This window comes from Equus quagga, chromosome 13 (assembly GCF_021613505.1).
Source record: "Equus quagga isolate Etosha38 chromosome 13, UCLA_HA_Equagga_1.0, whole genome shotgun sequence".
Taxonomy (NCBI): Eukaryota; Metazoa; Chordata; class Mammalia; order Perissodactyla; family Equidae; genus Equus; species Equus quagga.
In genome coordinates, this window is record NC_060279.1 from 1,811,704 (window position 1) to 1,831,491 (window position 19,788).

Consider the following 19,788-nt stretch of genomic DNA (forward strand, 5'->3'; position numbering starts at 1 on the left):
TGCTATGGCTCAGGGCTCGGCACCGCACACTCCATTGAAAGGCTGCTCCCTCGAGGGATGGAGTGTCTTCTTCCTCCTGGCCCTGCCTGCACAGCTGCCACCCTGCCCTCAGGGAGGTCCAGGAGGACCAGGCAGGCAGGGCATGGGAAAGGTGCCCAGGAGGGAGGGCGGCGGAAGGTCTGCCCGGTGCCACCTCCCTGCCCTGTGCCTGGCTCCCACTGGCAACCTGAGCCCCTGGCCTCCCAAGCTGATTCTGGAATGTGAACCCCAAGCAAAGCACATTCTTTGGCTAGCTCCCCAGCTCCTGGTCCTTGGTAAGGCCAGGCAGGAGCCAGCATTTCTCTTGGCCCTGAATGACACTGACACGGTCTGGCACTGGGGGTTGTCATCACAAGCCTGGATTCATAGGCTGGTTGTCACCCACAGCTTATGAAAAGCCCAATCCTGACTCCTGTCAGAGCCTCTGGCAAAGGGAGAGGGAACCCAACCCCTAAGCAGGGGGATTTGAAATACTGCTGATTTCCTGGATCTGGCTCTTTGTGCCAGCCACAGGCTGTAGGTGGGCTCAAGGGAAGGGGGGCACTGCAAAGCTTACTCTCAAAGCCGGTGCTGTCTCTGAGCTCTTTGATTTCCGACTTCCATTCAGTTCTGTTCTTTGCTATTCATTTATTTCATCTGGCTGTTTGTCACACGTCTAGACACCCCACGCCCAGCACTCTTTGAAGCTCTGGGCCTGCGAGGGTTAAGGATTCGTCATGGTCTGAGGAGTACCGAACAAGTTTTGTGTGTGGGGCTGAGAAGGGAGACAGGGGCCCACATTCACCAGGCACACAAGGGAGGGGCCCTTCTGGGTGGAGGGGACAGGCAGGTGGCCAGCAGGGACATGTCAAGGGGACTGCTTGCTCCTAACGGTCTCCTGCAGGGAACACTGGGCAGAGGTAAGGAAGCAGGATTTGTGAAGGGCCTTCGAGGCCAAGATGGAGGTTGGGAACCATCTGGAGGGCCAGGGGAGCTGAGGAAGAGTGTTTAAGCTCCATAACGACAGTCACATTTGTAGAATGAGAAAGGCTTCCAAGAGGGCAGGGGATCTAGCCATGATGTGGAGGGTGGGGGAACTGCAGTGGGGAGGCTGTGAAGCTGTCCTCACGCGAGAGGCTGAGGGTCTGAAGCAAAGTAGCGGCCCTGGCAATAGAGAAGAGAAGAGCATGGGTGAGAAGAGCAAAGAGGAGGTGGTTACTTAGGACCCAGGCTTGAGCTGGCTCCCTGGAGGTGCCGGGAGCAGAGGACTGAGACCAGCCTGGAAGGGCAGCTCCAACCCAGTCCCCTTCTTCCACGGATGGGGACACTGGATCTGGAGTGGGAAGCCTGGAAAAGGGCTTTGTAAGTTATTCTTCCCTTATAGATATTTATTTTTAAGAATGTGAGTTGCTAAACTGAGATTAGGCCAAGGCCCACGTTCTGTTGAATGGGAGGCAGGGTGCCCCCAAAGTCCTCCTTCTCTTCCTCCAGATGAGGAGGGCAGGGGGGCCACTTCTGGAGACAGTGAATGGGGCGCTGGTTGTCCCTAGCCCTGCTGGCACAGCCACACCCTCCCTTCCACGGCTGACCAGAGGAGGAACTCGGACAGCCCAGTTAGAGCCCAAGCAGGCCAGAAGGCCCCAGCTGCACACCTGGAGCTCCCCACCCGCCATCTCACGGTGCAGCAATGAGGGTGACCCCAGGGGCCTGAGGGAGACAGACTTCTCTGAATCACCCAGAAGACTCATCAACCCTAAAGTGTCACCTCAGGCATCAAGTCCTCAGACACTTCCTGACCTCTGGCCCCTCACTCCACAGACCCTCTGAGTCATCTGCCAACTATTTCCTGTTCGGAGGAGGTAGGTAGCTGGGAGGTTTTGCATGAAAAGTCTGGCTAAACGAGGAACAGGGACTGGGGTGCCAGGCTCTTCCTCCAGTACTCCCCCTAAAGGAACCATCCCTCACTCCCTCAGCACGTGGTTATGAAGGACGGCTCTGTGCCAGGCAGGAACGAGGTGCTGAGCATGTGAAGGTAACTGAGAAAGACCCGGTCTCCAGTCACCAGCTCAGGAGCTCTGGACAACGTGTGGGAGCCAGGGGACTCCAGTGGGTCTCTGTTTCCTCATCTGTAAAACAGGCCCATCTCAGTCCTTCCCAAGCTCGTAGGGAGATGAGGGTGCCCAAGGTCCCTGCAGCCATCACAGCAAACTGCAGCTCGGGGCTCTGGAGAGAGGGGGCTGCAGATGCGCCTGCGCCAGTGAGGACCGCAGAACACTGCAGCAACTCACGCTCCATGTGAAAAGGATTCTGAGCCCAGGCGCCTGCGCCAAGTGTGCATATGAGAGTATGAGTGTGTGAGGGGATGAGGTATATCTGTGTGGGTGTGAGGTGTAAGGCATACATATGTGCATGAACAGGTGTGCATGAGTGTGAGGTATGTGTTTGAAGTGTGTGAGTGATAGGGTTTAAGGCAAGTGTGAGGCATGAGAGTGAGCTGTTTGAGTTGTGAGTGTATGAGCATGAATGATTATGTGAGTGTAAATATGTGAGTGTGCACGTAAGATGTGTCTCTAAGAGTGAGGGGTATGTTGGTGTGCGAGATTACGTGTGAGTGTGTTTGTGAGGTGTCTGAGTGTGTGTGAGCTGGGGGGTGGTTATTTGTGCGTGGGGGCAGGCTGGCCCGGAGTGCAGGAATGGAAGACCAGTTGCACACGGTCTGCAAAGAGCCAGCTTGCTCTTGGGAGGGGAACACGTTGTCCCCTGGGCTGCAGAGAGTGGCTTCTTGGTGCCCTGCGTCATGCCATCAGGACACGGCTCTGGGGGTTCTTTGAGCCAGGTACACACCTGCCTGGGGAGCTCAAACGAACTGGAATATTGTGGAAAACAGCCCACAGTTTAAACCATTAAAACAAAGGGTCATACCATGAGGGAGAATCCAAACCCTCCACGAATTTAACTCAGGACACTCTAAAGACGTTTTGCCCTTGCAGCCAGCTAGCCTTTCCCCAGAGATCACCTCTCCCTCCTCCGTCGCTCCTGGCACTGTGGGCCCCCAGGGAGGCTCAGGTCTGAAAGGCACGGCCAGAACAATCGCATCACGCTTCTGTCGACCTTCCGCCAAACTTTTCTTCTTGAGACATCAACCCACTATTCAAGGTCTGCACAGACTCCAACTTGCCTCCTAACCTTTTTTCACACCACTGCTCACTACTTCACTGGGCACCTCAAGTCTTCCTTCTGTTGAGGCCCAGTTATAACAGCCGGCTCCTCCAGGAAGCCTTCCCAGACTAGCTCAGTCCTCAGGGAACTCTTGCTTTTCCTGTCTCACTCATCCCTCCATTACATGGTGTTTTAGTTGAGTTGTATTCTCCCAAAGATATCTCGACATCCTAACCCCCAGGACCTGTGAATGTGACTTTTTTCGGGAAAGGGGGTCTTTGCAGATGTAATCAAGTGAAGCTGAGGACACACTGGGTGAGGATGGCCCTAATCCAATGACTGGCGTCCTTGCAAGATGAGAGAGATCTGGACACAGACACACAGGAGAGCAGCCCTCGTGAAGACAGAGGCAGCGGTTGGAATTACGCTGCCACAAGCCCAGGAACACCAAGGATTGCGGGAGTCATCAGGGGCCAGAAAGAGCCAAGGAAGCTCCCGCCCGTTTCCTTGATTTCAGCCTTCCAGCCTCCAGACTTGAGACAGGCAATTTCTGCCACCAAGCTGTGGTATTTTGATGTGCAGCCCTAGGAAACGAATACACGTGAAAACTTCTGTCTGCCCAGCCTTCCTGGGTCCTTTGACGTGTCTGTCTCTTCGGCGCTTGCCCGGATCCTGCCCTGTGCTCAAGCCTACGCAACTTTGATCTCACCAAACTGGAAACTCCCGTTCCCGCAGCCTCTGGAGCCGAAGGCTGGGGCGAGGGTGATGACCCCAGGCAGGGCTCAGGAGGACGGCGCGGGCGTTGTGCGCTCCTCCGAGCTAGGTTAGAATTTCCTTCCCCTCACTGACCAGCTGTGCCACCCAGGTCAGGCGCAGGGTTCCTGGTTGGTTCTCAGTTCCTTCTTTTATAAGACAGGGGTTGGAAAAGGCCAACCGTACGCCCGCCTTCCATGCAGGAGCTCTATGGGCAGAAGGCCCAACGCAAATGCAAGGAAGAAAGAACTTCTCGAGGAAATGATGTGATGGAGGGAGGGACTTGTCTCCTCTCTGTGGTCCCAAACCGTCCCGGCACTCTGATTGCCCAGCAGATGGACCTTCCTCCAGAGGGGGCCTGGAAAGCTGGACCCACATGCTTTCCCAAGGATCCCAACCCCACCTGGGTCCCTGTGACCTTAGATGGTGCCTTGGTGACTGCACTTACTTCATTTCCCTCCAAAGAGGAACTCGGAATATCCCACGTTCCAATGGTACGAATCTGATCATGACGCTCCTCCTCTCAGAAGCCTTAATTTGCTCCCAGTTCCCCATGTAGATAAAGTCCAGGCTCCTCAACAAGGCACATGAGGCCATTCTCGGTCCGCTCCAGCTGCACTGGCAGCCTCACCTCCCTGGAATCTCTGCTGTGTGTGAGCTGCCCCCAAAACAAGCCCACCCTTCCCCGCAGTGGGCTTGAGAACACCTCAACCTCTCCTTCAACAACAAAAATGACAATGCAGCTGCTCGCCTGATACACACGAGTCATTTCACATAAGGTAGGTAGCTCAACCTCACAGGGAGGCCTTATTTTGCCCATTTCACACATAAGGAAACTGAGACTCAGAGAGGTTAACAATGTCCCGAAGGTCAATTAGCACATGACGATTATGATTTGACCCCATCTCTCTTGCTTCCACGTCTGGGCTCCTCCTCCTCTGCCTGGCCGGTTTCCCTCTTCTTTCAAATGCAGTCGAGATGTACTTCTGGAAGCCTGCCCCGACACCCTCGGTCGTCCTGGCTCTCTGCAGCCACCGCGGCTGGGGCGCCTCTGGGTTGCACTAGCAAGGGCGGACACTTGTCTCCTCAGATGGTAGCTGCAGATGTAGTCCCTACCCTCCCACGACTGCAACTGCTGGGGGGCAGGAATCCCACACCCGGCCCCAGGCCAGGAATACAGTGGTGCTCGATGTGGAACAACGCTTTGGAATAGCCAATGGAAGGACGAAGCCAGACGGGAACTTTCCTGGGATACAAATTGAGGCACATTCTGTGCTCATTTCACGGTAGGGAGCCTTTCCCAACCTTTCCTTGCTAATCCTCACACTCATTCCTTGGGAGACAGTCTCCACCCTCTTAGCTGGACATCTTGAACCCATTACACAGGTCAGTGCAGCTGATTTTCTTGACTTCCTCTGTGCCGTCTCATTTGAGGTAATGTGGTGCGGCAGTCACAAGTTTTGCAGTCAGACCTGGTTCAGGCACATACTAGCTCGTGCCTTGGACGAGTTATATAACTTCCTCGAGCCTTAGTTTCCTCTTCTGCAAAATGGGACAATCCTACCTCCACCTCCTAGAGTCAATCTGAGGACATAAGCAGGTGCTTCACTCCCATGGGCGATGGCACCCTCACTGCTCTTGTTTCAGACTGGAAAATGAAACAAGAGGGCAGGGACTTCCCAGAGGGGACAGTGACCAGAGAGCCTGTGGCGGGGAGGGCAGTGAGGACTGGAGCCAGGCCATCCGACCCCAGTCCCTGAGCGGCCTCCATGGCACCACGCGGTGCAGACCAAGTGGTTTCCCACTGACATTCCCTATTTTCCTGGCTCCTCCTTGAGGCACCCCCAAAGTCTTCCTAGAATGGACCTCCAAGACGTGAGTCCTCAGCAGATAGCAGCTCCAGCTCTGAGTGGCCCTCACCAGTTCCAGCAGCCAATTCCCCATTCTCATAATGGGAAGAACCTTTTAGGACTGGCTGCACCCCTAAGATTCCAACCATTTAAAAATGCTTCAGTCCCATCCACGGATCTAGTACCATTTTATGTGCTTAGAAAGCACCCCCAAGGCTTGGCTTCTTGGCAAGGGTGGAGGGACCCCGTTTGCAAACAGCTCTCTTACGGAGTGGTCTGGGCAGCACAGAAAGGGGAGTGGGATGGGGAGACAAGACCACAGCTAGGCTCTGGAACGGCTTCCCCTAACGTGCCGTCCCACCCATCCCTCAGAGGATCTGCAGCTCCTCCAGACCTTTTTCTAACAGTTACTCCAGGGGGCTGAACTGAAATAGGGGATCCAGAAGCAACAGGCAAGACCTCTGCAGTCTGCTCACCAGGGGGCACCCGAGGCCACAGGAAACCTCCAGCCGGGTAGGAAGGAAATGCTGGGCCAGCAGGTGGCAGTGCCCTTCCAGGGCCCCAGAGGGAGAGAGAAACCCCTCTCCCCTAAGACCGGAGCTCCCCTTGTCCGTGAAGGTTCAGGGGGTGTCACCTCCTTCGGGAGGCTCCTGGCCCTTCAGAGCTGGACAGGCTGCCTTCTCTGTTCCTGCCTCGTGAGGAATAATTTTACCCCCAGGAAAAAGTGTTATCCGACTTCCCCACAACCCCTCCAGGGCAGGTATTCTTTTCATCTTTGTCTCCCCAGCGCTAGCAGAGCTTTTAAAAAGAACTGGGAATCAGAAAGAGGTGCTGTATAATCTAAAAGAGGCAGGTTCTTCACATTTTTAAATCAGTGAGCAATTCCCTTTCTACTTTGGGCAAGACAGAAACGAGCTTAAGCTGAATGAAAGGAGGCTAGCCATGCGAAGGAGTAAGCTGAGGGGGCAGTCAGTCAACGAATGCCGCCTTTTCTTAACAAATATGTGCAGTCTCAACACTTAAGAGAAGGAACATGCGCCGTTTTACTAGGAGTGAGGTGACTGGTGGAGAAGTGATGATTTGAGGTGGAACCTCCTTAGAGGCAACAGCCAAGAATAGGTGGTCACTTGGGGGCCCTCTTTAGCCTGAGAATGTCTGAGGGACCATTTCATGGGGTCCCCTCTACCCATCTAGAGACCCATCCACCCCACCTCGCACGAGGGTGCCAGAGAAGATAGGAATATAGATTTTAATCATTGTGCTGCTGCTGTTAACCAGAATGCAATGACTCCATCCTTCATGGATTGTGATGCCACAGTGTAAATGAGAAGGTCTCACACTGAACCACTCTCGGGCCATCAATGACAAAAGGGCCAGGCCTCTGGTGGGGAGGGGTGGCAGAAGGAGAAACAGAGTGAGGAGAAGACCCTGGGCGGGCAGTCAGCTCCTTCCCCATCATCAGATTCCCATCAAGGGCCCCGAGGCACATGGGTCCTTCCTGGCCAAGGCTGCCAACCTGGACCCATCCATGGGAACCTGACTTCCCTTCCAGTTCAGCCGCCTCTAGCTCCAAGGCCAATTCTTGCTGAGTAGATGAGGTCCAGGGCAGGCCCACAGTTGACCACCAAATGGGGAAAGGATGTAGACCAAGGGAGAGGAGAGAGGATGTGGGGGGCTTGGGACCCCCCCCATCACCCCACCCCACCAAACCCTCTCCACTTTCCCTCCAAAGAGATCCTCAAACGAGTTCAGAGCTAGGGAAAGGACAGTGACAGCAACCCATCCTCTGAGTGAGAACTGCCCCCCTATCTCCTACCCTGGAGGTGGAGAGAAGCGGATTCACAGGAGGGGAGGCAGCAGACACTCCTGTGCCTTCCTCTGCCCGAGCAGTGAGGACTCTCCCCAGAGGTCAGCGGAGCTCCAACCAGGCTGGCGGAGTCATCACAACTTCTGCCAGTTTCCTGTGACTGGTAGGGTTTGGAGGCGGAGGGAGGTCACTCAGAGCCACAGCGCCTGAGCCCACTGGCTGCTGATAGGAGCTGGCATCCTGGGGAGTAGCCCAAACTGCTTTGATGAGACCATTCCTCTTGTCAAGAGTGGGGTGATCTGGTGTAGGACAAAGGCGCTGGGCCCAGGGACAGCTAGGAGTCAGAGACACACAGGGCTTCCACTGCATTGCTCAGACCCTGGTTGACGCCCCCCACGGCCAGGAGGCAGTTCTTGACGACAGTGCTGGAGCAGGCACAGCGGGGCGTGGGCATGGCGGGGAGGACCTCCCACTTGTTCTTCTCAGGGTGGAACGCCTCTGCTGTCTCCAGGACAGTGGGCTGGTTCCCTGAAAGTGCCAAGGGAACCAGACCTTACAAAGGAGTCCAGCCCTGCAGTCGCCCCATCTCCCCCCTCACTCTGGAAGCCACAAGGAGAAGCCAGGCAACCACAACTTCCTCCGCCGCAGAACTGCTCCTTCTCCCTAGCCCGGGCCAGTAGCTTCTGTCCAACAGCCTCTTTGCCTGTCCTGGCTGGGAGCTGATCTAGCTCCCATGGGGCTCCTTTCCTGCGTGGGTAAAGTGTGGTCTGTCCCCACTGAGTAAACTCTGTGTGCCTAGAAGCCCTGCTGCCCACACATCTCTCCCCTGTTGATGCTGGGATCCTGCCTTCAGAACGCCACTCGTCTCTGGGAGTGATAATACGGCAAATCCTGAATTCATTGGAATAACTTATTTGATCAGATTGCTGTTCTATTCCATGACAGAGCTGGGTCTCCAGGGAGAAGAGACGGTCAGAGACCAGGACCAAGGTTGACCCTAGCCACATTTTTGCCTCTAGTTGTTCCCAGACAGAGCCCCAGGGAGCTGTGCTCAGCAAGCCTGTGTTACACAGTTATCAGCATGTCCTTACGCTCCCTGGGCCTCAGATTTCCCCATGTAAGAGAACAGAAAGACCATGACTGGGGCCCATATGTGGACACATGAAGTCCAGGCTAGAAGCAAGAGAGTGTTTTGAATTCTCTGGAATGAAGTGGTAGGCAGGCAATGTGTAAGGAACCAGCACCTTCTCTTGCTCTGGTGGAGTGCCAGGGATCTACCAGCACCAGAACCACAGTACCAGCCTGGAAGCTCCATGCTTACCAAGTCCTCCAGCCACTATGACCCGTCCACTCAGAGAGCCGGCCACAAAGTCTGCCCGTCGCTTCTTGAGGAAAAACGAGCGTTCCATCTTCAGCCATCCCCCTACAGCCATGGATGATGGCAGGATATATAGAGAGAATTAGATGCTGACCACCCCCACCAAATACACAGAGGTTCAGACAGCTCTCGCCCTAGGCAGTGTCTCCATCCAGCCACCCTTTGCGCTAAGGGCATATACAATGCCTCCTGCTGTTTGAAACGACACCATCCGTGGCCGCCACCCCCTCCCATGCTTGCTGCAGCCAAGGAGCTAGAAGCCCCTGTGAAGGATCCCCGTGCTCCACCTCTTCTCACAGGCTCCAAGCTGGAGAGAAGGCAGACTAGAGGTGCGAGCATGGGGTCAGGATGCTCCAGTCTCTCCACGACTGAAAAGCAGAACAAAGCCCTCCCTAGCCCGGCCCTGCCTGGATGTCATAAGAGACAACGAATGGAAAAGGCTTAGATAGAACCAAGCAACCCACCCAAGGGAGCCCTGTACTGATGAAAGAATGGGATCCCAAGAGTAGCCCTGAAGGGAGAGGGCTGTTCAGACTTCTGGAAGGCTCACTCAGCCAGGTTGGTGGCCTTGGGAGGGTGGGTGGATGGGGGTAAGGTGGGGGAAGTCAGCCAGCAGGGAGGTGGGCAGCCAGGGGTGGATGCCCAGCTCACCCTGGTCCATGTCGAACACGTCCATCGTCCGGAGGAACTTGGGCTGCCGGTAGAGCCGACCCTGCCGCAGGCCCCCCAGGCTATACAAGCGGTCCTCCAGGGTCACAAAGCTGGAGAAGGCCCGCTTACAGGGGATGTTGGGGAACTTCGTCCAGGAGCGAGTCTCGATGTCAAAGACCTCAAAGGCATTGACCGCATACTTGGACTGTCGTCCCCCTGGAGGCCAGAGCAGGGTGGGGTGGAGCACAAGAGTCAGTCCCTGAGGCCAGGGGCTGGGCTTCCTTCCCTTCTGACTGTCCCCAATCATACAGGAAGCTCCCTGAGCGGTGGGGCAGTGTGATTACTCTCCAGTGCCAAGGAGATGCCAGCAGCCAGGCACTGCTTCCCACGGGAACTGACCCAGGGCAGGGCAGGGCAGGAGGGGTGGATGTGGGACAGACAACCCATCCTTACCCAGCACGTAGATCTTGGAACCTCGGAGGAAGGAGGTGGCAGCATATCTCGGAGTGGGCATGGGTGTTAGGGACACCCACATGTCCTTGAGCATGTCATAATGTTGAAGGTGGCTGTGTGGACGGAGGTCCAGGCCCATTCCGCCTGCGGCGTACACTCGGTAATCTAAGGAGAGAGGCCGCACACGGCCCGGGCTCAGCTCACAGACACCTGAGACAGGCCCATCAGCACTCATCACCTAGCAGGGCCAGGCTCCACTAACGCCTCGAACACCAGCACTGAAGCCAGGCCAGGTGGCCAAGCACTGCTCTGCCAGAGTGAGCTATTTATAGGTCAGTGGGGCAGATGGCACCGTTTAAAGTCCCTGCCATGGGGGAGCCTGGGTTCAGGCCTACACGCCTCAGCCTTCCTTGGTGTGCGGCCCTTGGCCAAGCCCGAAACACTGAGCCTTGCACAGGGGTAGGCTGTGGTGCAGTCTAGGGCTGGACAGCCCTTTGCAGGTGTCGTCCCCTCCATTTTCCTCTTGCCTGGGCAGCCAGAGGGGATGCTAAAGAAGAGGGCATACATTCCTCTCACCCCCTGCAGCAGTGGCCTGTGCCCCAGGCATTCCCAGGCTGGAATTCTCTAGACCCAGCAGGAGCCTTTGGAAACAAGGTCAGCCCTACCGTCACTGTTCTTGTGGGACACTGGACTGCTGCTGGTTCTTTGTTTGTCTGCCACGCCCTTCGGGCAGTGCCATCCTCCCTGACACACTGGGAAGCCTAGGGCTCCAGGAGGCACCCTGCACTAAATAGCATAGGGCTAGGGGTGACTGAGAGGGAGGCCTCGGAGGAGAGAAAACTGGCCCCTTTAAGAAACCCTGCAGAGGCAGGACTCTGCGGAGTCCCCCATTCTCTACGGCTCTTGGCTGCAGGTAGCCTTTCAAGGTACTTCCCTGACACACTGCCTGAGGATGGGCAAGGCATCCATGTTTCCCTGGGCCTTACCCCAGTACCTCCTGCGGCCTGTCAAGGACACAACTCCTCCCAACCCCCAGGCCCTCTTTTTTCCCAGGACCCACCCCTGCCTGGGATTCTGTCTCCGAGTAGCCAGTCCTCACTGCTTCTAGCTCTGAGAAGCCTTTATTCTTCAAGGGTATTACAGGGAGGAGTACTATTTCCTTCTATTTTTCCAATCTTACTGAAAAAAAGAAAAAAAATCCCAACCCTAGCCTGTGGCTGGGAGCTGCAGCCTAATGAGGAATTTACTCACACAAGCTCCACCTCTCCCATCCCTGTGTCACCTGAAACACCTCCAGCTGGGAACCCTCCCCTGCCACCATTCTCATCCTTTCAGATTCACCTAGGTGTCCCTGAACTGCAAGGCAGGGCCCACTCACCACACATTACTTTGTCTGTTTCTCTCAATAGATTGTTAGGTCCTGGAGAATTTGTTAATCTGTGGCCCTGGCATCTGGTCAATGCCTGACACACAGGCATGTAAATTCTTATTACACTAACTGTGATCCCATTCAATGCCATAGGTAAGGGCGGACTAGATCATCACTTGCCAGCTGCATAACCTTGGGCAAGCTATTGAACTGCTTCTCTCTAAAAGGAGGATCATAATAGCTCTTATCAGAGGGGCTAACATATACAAAGCACCTATGGGAGGGACTCAATAAACGTTAGTCCGTAATCTCTCTGCACCACTGACCGAGGCCTGGGGATGGAGTACGCCGTCTCTTCCCCCACGGCCTCTGTGCCTTCCCTCCTGCTTACTAGGAGTTCCTGCAGGCCCCATGAGCCAGTGTGCTCTGAGAGATTCTGCCTTAGTTTCTCTCTCGTCACCTTCATTGGTCAGATCCAGGCTCCTGAAGGCAGGGATCAGATCTGCCTCTTTCCTTCCTCCCTGGGACCTAGAACTGTGCCAGGGACAGAGTGGGCACTCCAGAAATACTGGTTCCTGATCTACAGTAGACCCAACAGGAAGCTGGGATGGTTTTGCAAGAGAGGGAGAGAAGGTTGCATCCCATCAAGCCTGTCTGACCTGAACTTGGGGTCTCCTGACTCCTGTTGGACCATTTCCCATAAAACCTATTGTGTCTCACAAAAGAGCTTTTGGAGCCCCTTCTATGCTCTGGGCTGTGCTGCACCTGAAAAGAAGGCAATGAGGGGCTTGGAGGAAGTGAAATGAGAACCATGAAACCATGTGGTCAGCACATACGTGCGTTGAGAACTTAGCGAACTGGGGCAAGATGCTGCAGGAGCACATCCCTCAGGAAACTTCTGCGCTCCACACATCAGTATCTCTGAGATTAGGAGACAGACGGGAGGTTGAGGGTGGGGAGAAGGCCTGGGAATCAGGTCTCCAAGCACTCCCAGTGGGGCCTGCCAACGGTACAAGGATAGAGTGACCATCTCCAGAACCCCAGCTACTCCAGTGTCTGGAGATGGCGGCACATGTAAGGCAGATTTCAGCGGACGGGGTGCTGTGGATGGGAGCCTGGGTCATCCTGCTGCATGAAGGGTTCTGCGGAGACATTGCCCTGAACCTCTGGCTCTCCCTTCTGGCAGGGCCTGCCCGGTTTGTTGCGAGGAGCCCGTTGGAGTGGAGCTCTGGCATCATAAGGAATTACCAGACACTTTACTTTGCTGAGTCTCGGTTTTCCCATCTTTAAAATAAGGTCCGTGGGTCTCTAATTTTAATGTCTACTGTAAGGGTCAAATGGGATCAGGAATGTGATAATGGGCCCCCAACTTGCTGTTGGCTCTCACCCCTTTCCCTGGGGCTCCCTCTCTCTTCCCCCTGCCCGCCCTCCGCCCTGGCCCCACTCGCCTTTGGCCGTGACAGAAATGCCCATGGCAGCTTCACGCAGCGCGCTCCTCCTCCTCCACTTGCCCTCATCGATGTTGTACATCTCCACGACCTTCAGGGGCAGCTGATTGGTGCCCACGCCCCCGATCACCATGATCCGCTTCCCCAGGGCGGTGACGGCCACCCCGGCCCGGGCTGTGGGCAGGGGCGGCAGGGCGGTCCACTGGTCGGCCTCGGGGGAGTACACCTCAAAGCAGTCCATGGGGACACCGTTGTCGTCACATCCCCCGATAGCATAGACCTGCCCCCCAGTCTCCAGCAGGGAGCAGTAGACCCGGCGGCTGGGCAGGGGCGCCAGGCGCTTCCACTGGAAGTCCTTGACGCTAGGCACCTCCATGGCAGCCCCGGGGACCCCGCCCGCCTCGCGCCGGCGGAGCGCCAGGGCGCCGGGGGAGGTGCGCGCCCGGGGGTCCGCCGGCTACTCCGCGCCCCCTCTCGCCGCCTCCATCTGGCTCCCGGGCGCTGGCTCCCGCCCGATCTCCAGCAAAGGCCCCGACGCCGGCCAGCGCTTCACCGTCCCTCAAGACTCAGCGGTCCGGCGGCCTCCACGCCTGGCCCTGCGGGAGGAATGGGGAGAGTCAAGGGCAGTCGGGGCCACGCGCCCTCGCCTCCTCGCGCGGGCGAGCTCCCCGCTCCTCGCCAACTTTAAAGGGAGGACGCGGCGGCCGAGGGCGCCACCCCGCGGCAGCAGCACCGCCCGCACCGCTTTGTCCCCCGCCCCTCCCCGCCGGCTGGTCGGGAACGCGCGGAGCGCGGGGCGGGGGCGGCTTTCTGGGGTCCGGGCGCCTGGCTGCCACCCGGCAGAGCGAGGAATTACCACCTTTCCGCGCCGCCGCCTCCTTTCCCCGCCACCCCCGCCCCCGCCCCCGCCCCTTACTCAGCCAGGCCGGGCCGCGCGGCGGCGAGCGCACACGGCGCATTCGTTCCCCGAGAGCGGGCAGCCCCCCTCGGCGGCGCGGGGACAGGGGAGAGGGCGCTCTGTCCTTCCCCGGTCCGCACCGCTGTCAGACAGGCAGATGAGAATAAATGAGCAGCAGGAAGCAGAAGCGGAGCGGCCGCCGGGGAGGGGGCCGGCGAGCTCGCGCGGCACACATCCGCCACACCTGTGCAGGAATCCGCGTGCGCCCCACGGCGGGGCACGCCGTGTCCTCCTTACATAAGCCCTGCGGCGCCCGGCCCGCGGCCGGCGGGAGATGCTCCCCTTGTCTCCAGGGCCAGGGAAAGCGGGATACTCGAGCCAACTACGTACCAGATGACAGGGACCAGACTTCCTCCAGTGTAGGGGTGGGCGGTTTGTGTTTGTTTTGGTGAGGGGGCGGAAAGGCCAATTACCCAGTTTATCTATACAGTACACAGACTCAGTTCGTGACAGGCTGGCTCAGTAGCCGGCTTTGCTTTGGGGGAGGTATTATCAAATAGTTTAACCTAATAGAAACAAGTTATGTGGTGTGACACATGCAGACCTGACACAGGTGCATGCAAATAGCGTATACACCGACCTGCACACATATGCGTAACTTACACATCACCCTACGCCCACTCGGAAGTAGACATATCCACGGAGAAACTGACAAATGCACAGATGGGTGGACGCACAACCGGAGACGTCAACATAGATAAACACACAGGCTGTCTCTCCACCTCTCTCCCTCCTTCCCACACCTTGGGAAGGGGAAACATGGTTATCCAGTCGGCCCTCAGCACCGACACACAGGGCTTGCTAAATAATTCTTTCAAGTCCCTCTCTAGTAGCTTTTTCCGGACAGTAGTTCCCAGTAACAAAGCTGCCCATGACATCAGTGGGCCACCTGGTCTGATGGGCTGCAAGCCTGGCAGGGTCCTCCTCCTACCTGGTTCCCTTGAATACAGCCAAGTCTTGAAACACTCAGGCTTGGGAGTCTGACAGACCTGGGTTTGAATTACGGCTCTGAAATTATTTAACTGCTCTGAGCCTCAGTTTCCTTATATTATTTTACCTTTTTTTAAAGATTTTTTTTGGGTAAAGATTGGCGCCTGAGCTACTATCTGTTGCTAATCTTTTCTTCCCTCTTCTCCCCAATGTCCTCCAGTATATATAGTTGTATATTCTAGTTGTAGGTCTTTCTAGTTGTGCTATGTGGGACGCTGCGGCCTCCGTGTGGCTTGATGAGCAGTGCCGTGTACGCACCCAGGATGCGAACCTTGAAACCCTGGACTGTGGAACCAGAGCACACGAACTTAACCACTGGGCCACGGGGCGGCCCTTGTTACCTTTGAATTTTGAGATAAATTGTAGATTCACAAACAGTTGTAAGAAATAACACCCTTGACCCAGTTGCCCTCGATGGTAACAGCTTGCAAAACTTATAGTCCAATATCTGACACCTAGGATATGGAAATAGATCTGTGAAGACACAGAACACTTCCATCACCACGAGGACGCCATGCTGCCCTTTTGTACCCACACCTCCTTCTCTGCCAGCCCTCGCTCACCAAACCCTGGCAACCACTAATCTCTTCTCCATTTCCAGAATTTTGTCATTTCAAGACTGTTGTATAAATAGAATCGTATGACCTTCTGGGATTGGTTGCCCCCAGCATGATTCCATGAAGACTCATCCAGGTTGTTCCATGTATCAATAGTTGATTCCCTTTTATCTCCCAGTAGCATTCCATGGTCTGGCTGTATCCTTGTAGATGTTGTGGGGATTACATGAGGTAGTGCTTGCAAAGTGCTCAGTCCAGTTTCTGCCACGTAGCAAGGGCCTGGTAAGTCGCTGTTAATACCATGACTTCTATAACCACTGCCAACAAAACCAGGAAAAAGGAAAACCCAGAACAAGCACACACATGCTACCCCTCACTTGGAAATGATGTCCTGGGAGAAACGGAAGTCACAACTCATGACAGGCCCATCTTAATATCGTGAGTTCTTGGCTTAGAAATTCCACAGTTTTTTAAATTCTCTGTACTTACAAAGTAAGCACCTCTAGAACCTTCACAGAGGAAGATTGTATTGCTTTCTTTTTATTCAATAAGAACTCATAAATTCCAAAAGAATGTGGTCTGAATTAAGGAAGTTTCACAGGAAACATCAAACATTTCTCTTTCTCCCTAGGAATCACAATCTGTCCAGAGGAATAGGGAACAAACCCTCAGCCCTCAGCTTGAACCGTCTTCACAAAGTTAGCACGGGGTGATCAGGAAGCTTAAAAGCCATAGAGTTTCCTCAACGGGGCTTGTTGGGTCCGTCTTCAGCCTCTTTCTACCAAAGCAAGGCTTCTGGTGGCCCAGCCCCCGAGCTGGGGCTGCGTGATGAGCAGGCATACGGAGTTCCATACTACTTTATGTTTGCCTAGCTCGTTGAGCTAAACTAAGCCCTTGCATGTCCATTTCCTCTAATCTTAAAGCAACCCTGGGAAAGGTTGCCAGGGCAGATGTCAGTATCACTTTTTACGCATGAGGAATCTGAGACTTAGTGAAATGAAGTAGCTGACTTATGACCATGCTGGCAGTTCAGAGTGGGTCTAGTTTGCGAATTCCAAATCCAATGCTTTCTCACTTTATCACAATTAAATCACAAATGAAAGAATTGTGCATTACGAAGGACATCAAACTTTTCCATCCTTACCTGGCTTCTGGCTTTTTGTCCAACCGCAGCGAAGGGAGGAGGCCAGACTCCCAGAGAGGTCCAGCCACTGCCCTTTCCCCACTGCACGCTGTCTGCACTGGGCAGCACGGCTGTGAAAGGGCTGGAATCCAGCCCCACAGTGAGCCTCCATTCCAACCTGACGCTCTTGTCCCACAAGCACTGCCCTCCGTGAAGACCGTAGGATCTAGGGACTCGGACCCTTGGAAAAGTATTGAGAACAGGATGCCTTCCAGGCCACACCTAATTGCTTAGTCTGGAAGTCCTGGCTTCTCTCCATCTTCTCCTTTCCTCCCCCCGTGGCTCTTCCTCTCAGCCAGGTGACATCCTTTAGTCCTTAAGTTGAGTGCACTTTGAGGAAGCTTGTAACCTAGCAACCGCCACTTAAGATTCCCTGAGTCACCTGTGGTTTCCTTGCCTGGGCTGAGTGCACCACGCTGGGGCCTTATGCAGTGCCAGGCAGAGGTGGGGAGTCTGGCAACCTCTGTGATGCCTTACTACCCCATTCTAGTGTGTGGCCACTTTCCCTGTCAGGAAGTTCTTCCTCATGCCAAACCTAAATCCTTCTTGCTCTAAGATCTAGCATCGGGCCTGGGTTTCTTTTCTCTCTTAAAAAGTGTTTTGACTTTTTGCCCGACTTGCAAGGTGGTGCTGGGAGGGTAGGGAAGGTGGGGAGGAGAGTTCATGACTTCCGTACTGCGGAGTCTCCATCATTGATGTTGATGCGTCAACCAGACTTGCGAAGGGGGCTCAGACCCAGCGAAAGTCACTCTGTAAGGATTTTTGTTAAACGTCGCATCCTGGGCTTAAGTCTAATTTACATACAATAAAATGCACAGTTTACCCCGCCTCGAGTGGGCACATCAGGTATTCAGCAGGGATCTACCCTCACGAATTCTGACGTAGGTTGTGGGGGAGCTGAGGGTGTGGGGCTGGGACAGTTTCTTCCCAGTAACCTAGGCGGGTTCCCAGCGTGGAGGCCACGCATGGAGTAACTGTGTGCAGGGCTTCAGGTGCCCGTGGGATTCCGAGTGCAAGGCACCTTGGGGGAGGGAAAGAGGAGTGGTTAGCTGGTAGGGACTGTGGCAGCTCCACCCCTCCTCACAGAGGCGGCTCCCCTCCTGTGGGCGGGCACCACCAGAACATCCTCTGTGGTGCTCTGCTGGCTGGAGGGACGACACACTGGGAGCTCCCGAGGCCAGGCTCACCTTCTGTGTGTAGTTGTCTTTCTAGAATGCCCCATAGATCATTCTGTGGGAAGAGTATGGAGTCTGGAATCAGATGCTGGGCCTGAATCTTGGCTCGGCCAGCCAAGTGACCATGAATGAGTCACTTATAGCCCTGAATCTCAGTTCCTCATTTGTGAAAAGGGGAATAAGCAAACATACTTTCTAGAGTTGTGGGAGGAATCAGATGCCTGGCCTAGTTCCTGGGCAGGCAGTAGGTACTCTGTGACAGGGAGTCTTCCTTCCTCCTTGTGATGGCAAGGTTCCGAACCTCTGACCTGCGTATTCAGGCTGGGGCCCAAAGAGCAGGTGCCAATTCCACAAAGCAGGCACCTTACCTGGGCCCACACCCTCCTGCAGCCAACCATTTCTGGACCATGTCTTGGATCGCATCTCCTCCCCAGCAGCCCCAACGGCATTCTGACCGGAGGTGCCGCTGGTGCCCTTCCTGCAGATAATCACCTTCTTGTTCCTCATCAGAAGCTGGGGTGTACTCGGGGGTTGGGGAGAGTGACTCACCCACTTAGGACTGAGGCTGCCGGCAGACCAATGGAAGGGTGGATTCCTCGCCCAGCGTGGGAAAGCCTCGTGTGGGCTTCCTCCGCCCAGGCCCACATCAGCCCCGAGGGAGGATTCAGGGCTCAGGTGGACTTGGTTGGACGCTGACACAGGTGTCAGCAGTCAGAACCGTGATCTGCATCTGTTCACGTGGCACTGCCACCCTTGGAGTGGCAATCGGGGTCCTGCAGAATGGCCCAGCAGTAGGGGCCCCCCTCCTGACCAGAGTTCAGTTAGCTGCGTTCCTTCTACTCCCCACCCTGCTCCCTTCTTCTGAGCACAGGTCGGGGCTGGAGGGCCTCCTCGGGTGTCAGTTGGGGAATGAGTCTGTCCACCTCTGAGCAGCCCCTGCCTATTTAGGTGAAATGGGGAGGCTGGAAGGTGGCCTGAGGTTTGGCACGGTGGGGCCGGGGCCAGGTCATCCTGGTTCCCACTCAGGAGCTGCAGGGGTTAGGGAAGGAGCTGGGAAGGCACACACTCCTCGCTGCTTCCTGTGAGATGGCAATGCCCGCAGGAAGGGAAGCTCTGCAAGGCCTTAGCTGCATCCCTTTGTTTATCAAGGAAAGTGTGAGAGAAAACGGGCCTTATGGCACAGCCTGCGGACCTGGATTATAAACGAGGAAGAATTTCCTGCCCAGGAGTATCAGAAAATTAAAACACCAGCAGGAGGTGAGGTGAGAGGCATGGTATCACGGCCACCCCCTCCCCCTCCCAGCTGCCCGGGAGACCCTGGAAACAGGAAAGACAGGACTGAGAGTCTCTCCTAGCTGGAATGTTCTTTACTCCTGGGGGACACAGGGTGGGAACCCTAGAGAAAGAATCATTTAACCATAGTGACAAAGCAGCAGGTTCCAGAATGGACAGCCTTACATTCTTGCCGGTGGCACAAACCCACAAGGGTCTGGCCCTACCGGCTCTCGTAGGCCCTGCCAGCTACCTTACTGGGGGCCTTCCTCTGGCCCTGTTGTTACCACTACCCTCGTTTTCCCCAGTCAGCCCAGAACACGGGGGGACGGGGTCTTGTGACAACTGTAGCTGTCGCTGGTGGGCTGGCGCCTTGTAGACCTTGGGCACCCCCCCACCGGAAGATAATCATGCTTGCGGTTAGGTCCTGACACTTCTGGGGTACCCGTTGCCTTCCCACAGGCTGCTAGGACAGGAGGCAGCGGACTCAAGGGCTCAAGTCGTCCCGATTCTGGCCCTTGCGGCCCTTCCTCTAAAAGCAAAGATATGGCCATTAGTTCCAGGTCTCCAGGCCAGGGCCTGGCTGGGCACTGGGGCCACGGCAGGGCTTATCCTCCAGTCCTCCTAACGCGGAGGAAAGCAGAGCCTCACGGGGCCTGGGCAGCTCAACAGCAGGGCAGAGGCCACAGACTGGGGAAGGCTACAGACCATTCAAACAGGGCTCTTTAAATGCCCATTAGCAAGTTAACCTCACCATTTCCAGAGCC

The 19,788-nt window shown here is 55.6% G+C and overlaps 1 protein-coding gene across 1 annotated transcript; it reads right to left on the reverse strand.

Moving 5' to 3' along the window:
* Positions 1 to 7,015: 7,015 nt before the first annotated feature.
* On the reverse strand, positions 7,016 to 13,367 carry KLHDC8A (kelch domain containing 8A). The gene is made up of 5 exons (XM_046682646.1): positions 12,887 to 13,367; positions 10,070 to 10,234; positions 9,617 to 9,832; positions 8,909 to 9,010; positions 7,016 to 8,115 (listed from the first exon to the last, which is right to left on the reverse strand). The coding sequence occupies exons 1-5, from the start codon at positions 13,260 to 13,262 to the stop codon at positions 7,922 to 7,924; spliced, it is 1,053 nt and encodes a 350-aa protein (XP_046538602.1). The 5' UTR covers positions 13,263 to 13,367; the 3' UTR covers positions 7,016 to 7,921.
* Between the last annotated feature and the right edge of the window lie 6,421 nt (positions 13,368 to 19,788).